Source organism: Numida meleagris, chromosome 26 (genome assembly GCF_002078875.1).
Source record: "Numida meleagris isolate 19003 breed g44 Domestic line chromosome 26, NumMel1.0, whole genome shotgun sequence".
Classification (NCBI taxonomy): domain Eukaryota; kingdom Metazoa; phylum Chordata; class Aves; order Galliformes; family Numididae; genus Numida; species Numida meleagris.
In genome coordinates, this window is record NC_034434.1 from 2156593 (window position 1) to 2157631 (window position 1039).

General features: G+C 63.4%; 1 protein-coding gene across 1 annotated transcript in view; it reads right to left on the minus strand.

Moving 5' to 3' along the window:
- The window catches only part of LOC110388403 (integrin alpha-3-like), a gene marked incomplete at its 3' end in the record, with an annotated part of 13879 nt that overhangs the window by 8170 nt on the left and 4670 nt on the right, over nucleotides 1–1039 (minus strand). The window contains 1 exon segment of the mRNA XM_021377618.1: nucleotides 8–1021. Within this exon segment, the coding sequence (XP_021233293.1) occupies nucleotides 8–1021 (1014 nt within the window).

The window sequence follows — 1039 nt, forward strand, 5'->3', positions numbered from 1 at the left end:
GATGGCTCACCATACAGAAATGCACGCCTGCATGCTCATGCAACACCTCACCATACACAAGTGCACGTGTGCAGCAGAGCACGCGCATCTGTACACCTGCACATCTGAGCATAAAGAGTGCACCATGGCATGCATAGCTGTACGCCTACACAACGTCACCACACAGAACACGCATGCACCAGAACATGCACACGTCTGCATGCCTGCACGAGGTCTCCCCATGCAGAAGCGCACGCTTGCACAGGGCCACGTGCACGCACTGGTGCAACGCCTTAACATACAGAAGTGCACGCGTGCACCAGAACAAGCACACGTCTGCATGCCTGCACGAGGTCTCGCCATGCAGAAGCGCACGCTTGCACCCGGCCACGTGCACACCCCGGTGCAACGCCTCACCATGCAAAATGCACACTCAAGTGCCACAGAGCAACGCCCCACGGGGCACACGCTCACGGAGGGGGCTTCGTGACCCCCCCCCCCCAACGCACCCTGCCAGTTGTAGGCGCCGGGCGCCCCGAAGTAGACGATGTTGGCGGTGAAGCCGGCGCTGGCGCCCATCTGGCACATGCCCGTCTCCTCGGCGTCCATGTTGGAGTTGCACATCTCGTTGTGATACGTCTGCCACTCGTCGTTCACGTCGAGGCCGAGGTCGTTGCCCCGCACGTAGCAGCGTCCCACCATGCGCCGCTGGTCCTCGCTGCCCGACCACAGCACCTTGGTGTAGCGGTGAGCGCACGCCTGCCGGGACACCCCCGGAATGAAGGGATCCCCCACCCCCCCACACATCCCTTCCGTCCCCCCAGGCTGGGGGTCCTTGCTCTTCACACAGGGTGACCCCACAGGATGGATGGGTGGGGGTCCTGCAGACCCCCCTGCTACCAGCAGGGCACCAGCCTTGCAGACTACAACTCCCAGCATGCACCGCTGCAGCCAGCCCCCCCCCCCCCCCCATACTGCATGCTGGGGGCTGTAGTTCAAGCCCACCACCCCCTGGTGTAACACCAACCCCAGGGTGGCAGTGCTGCACCCCAATGTGCCC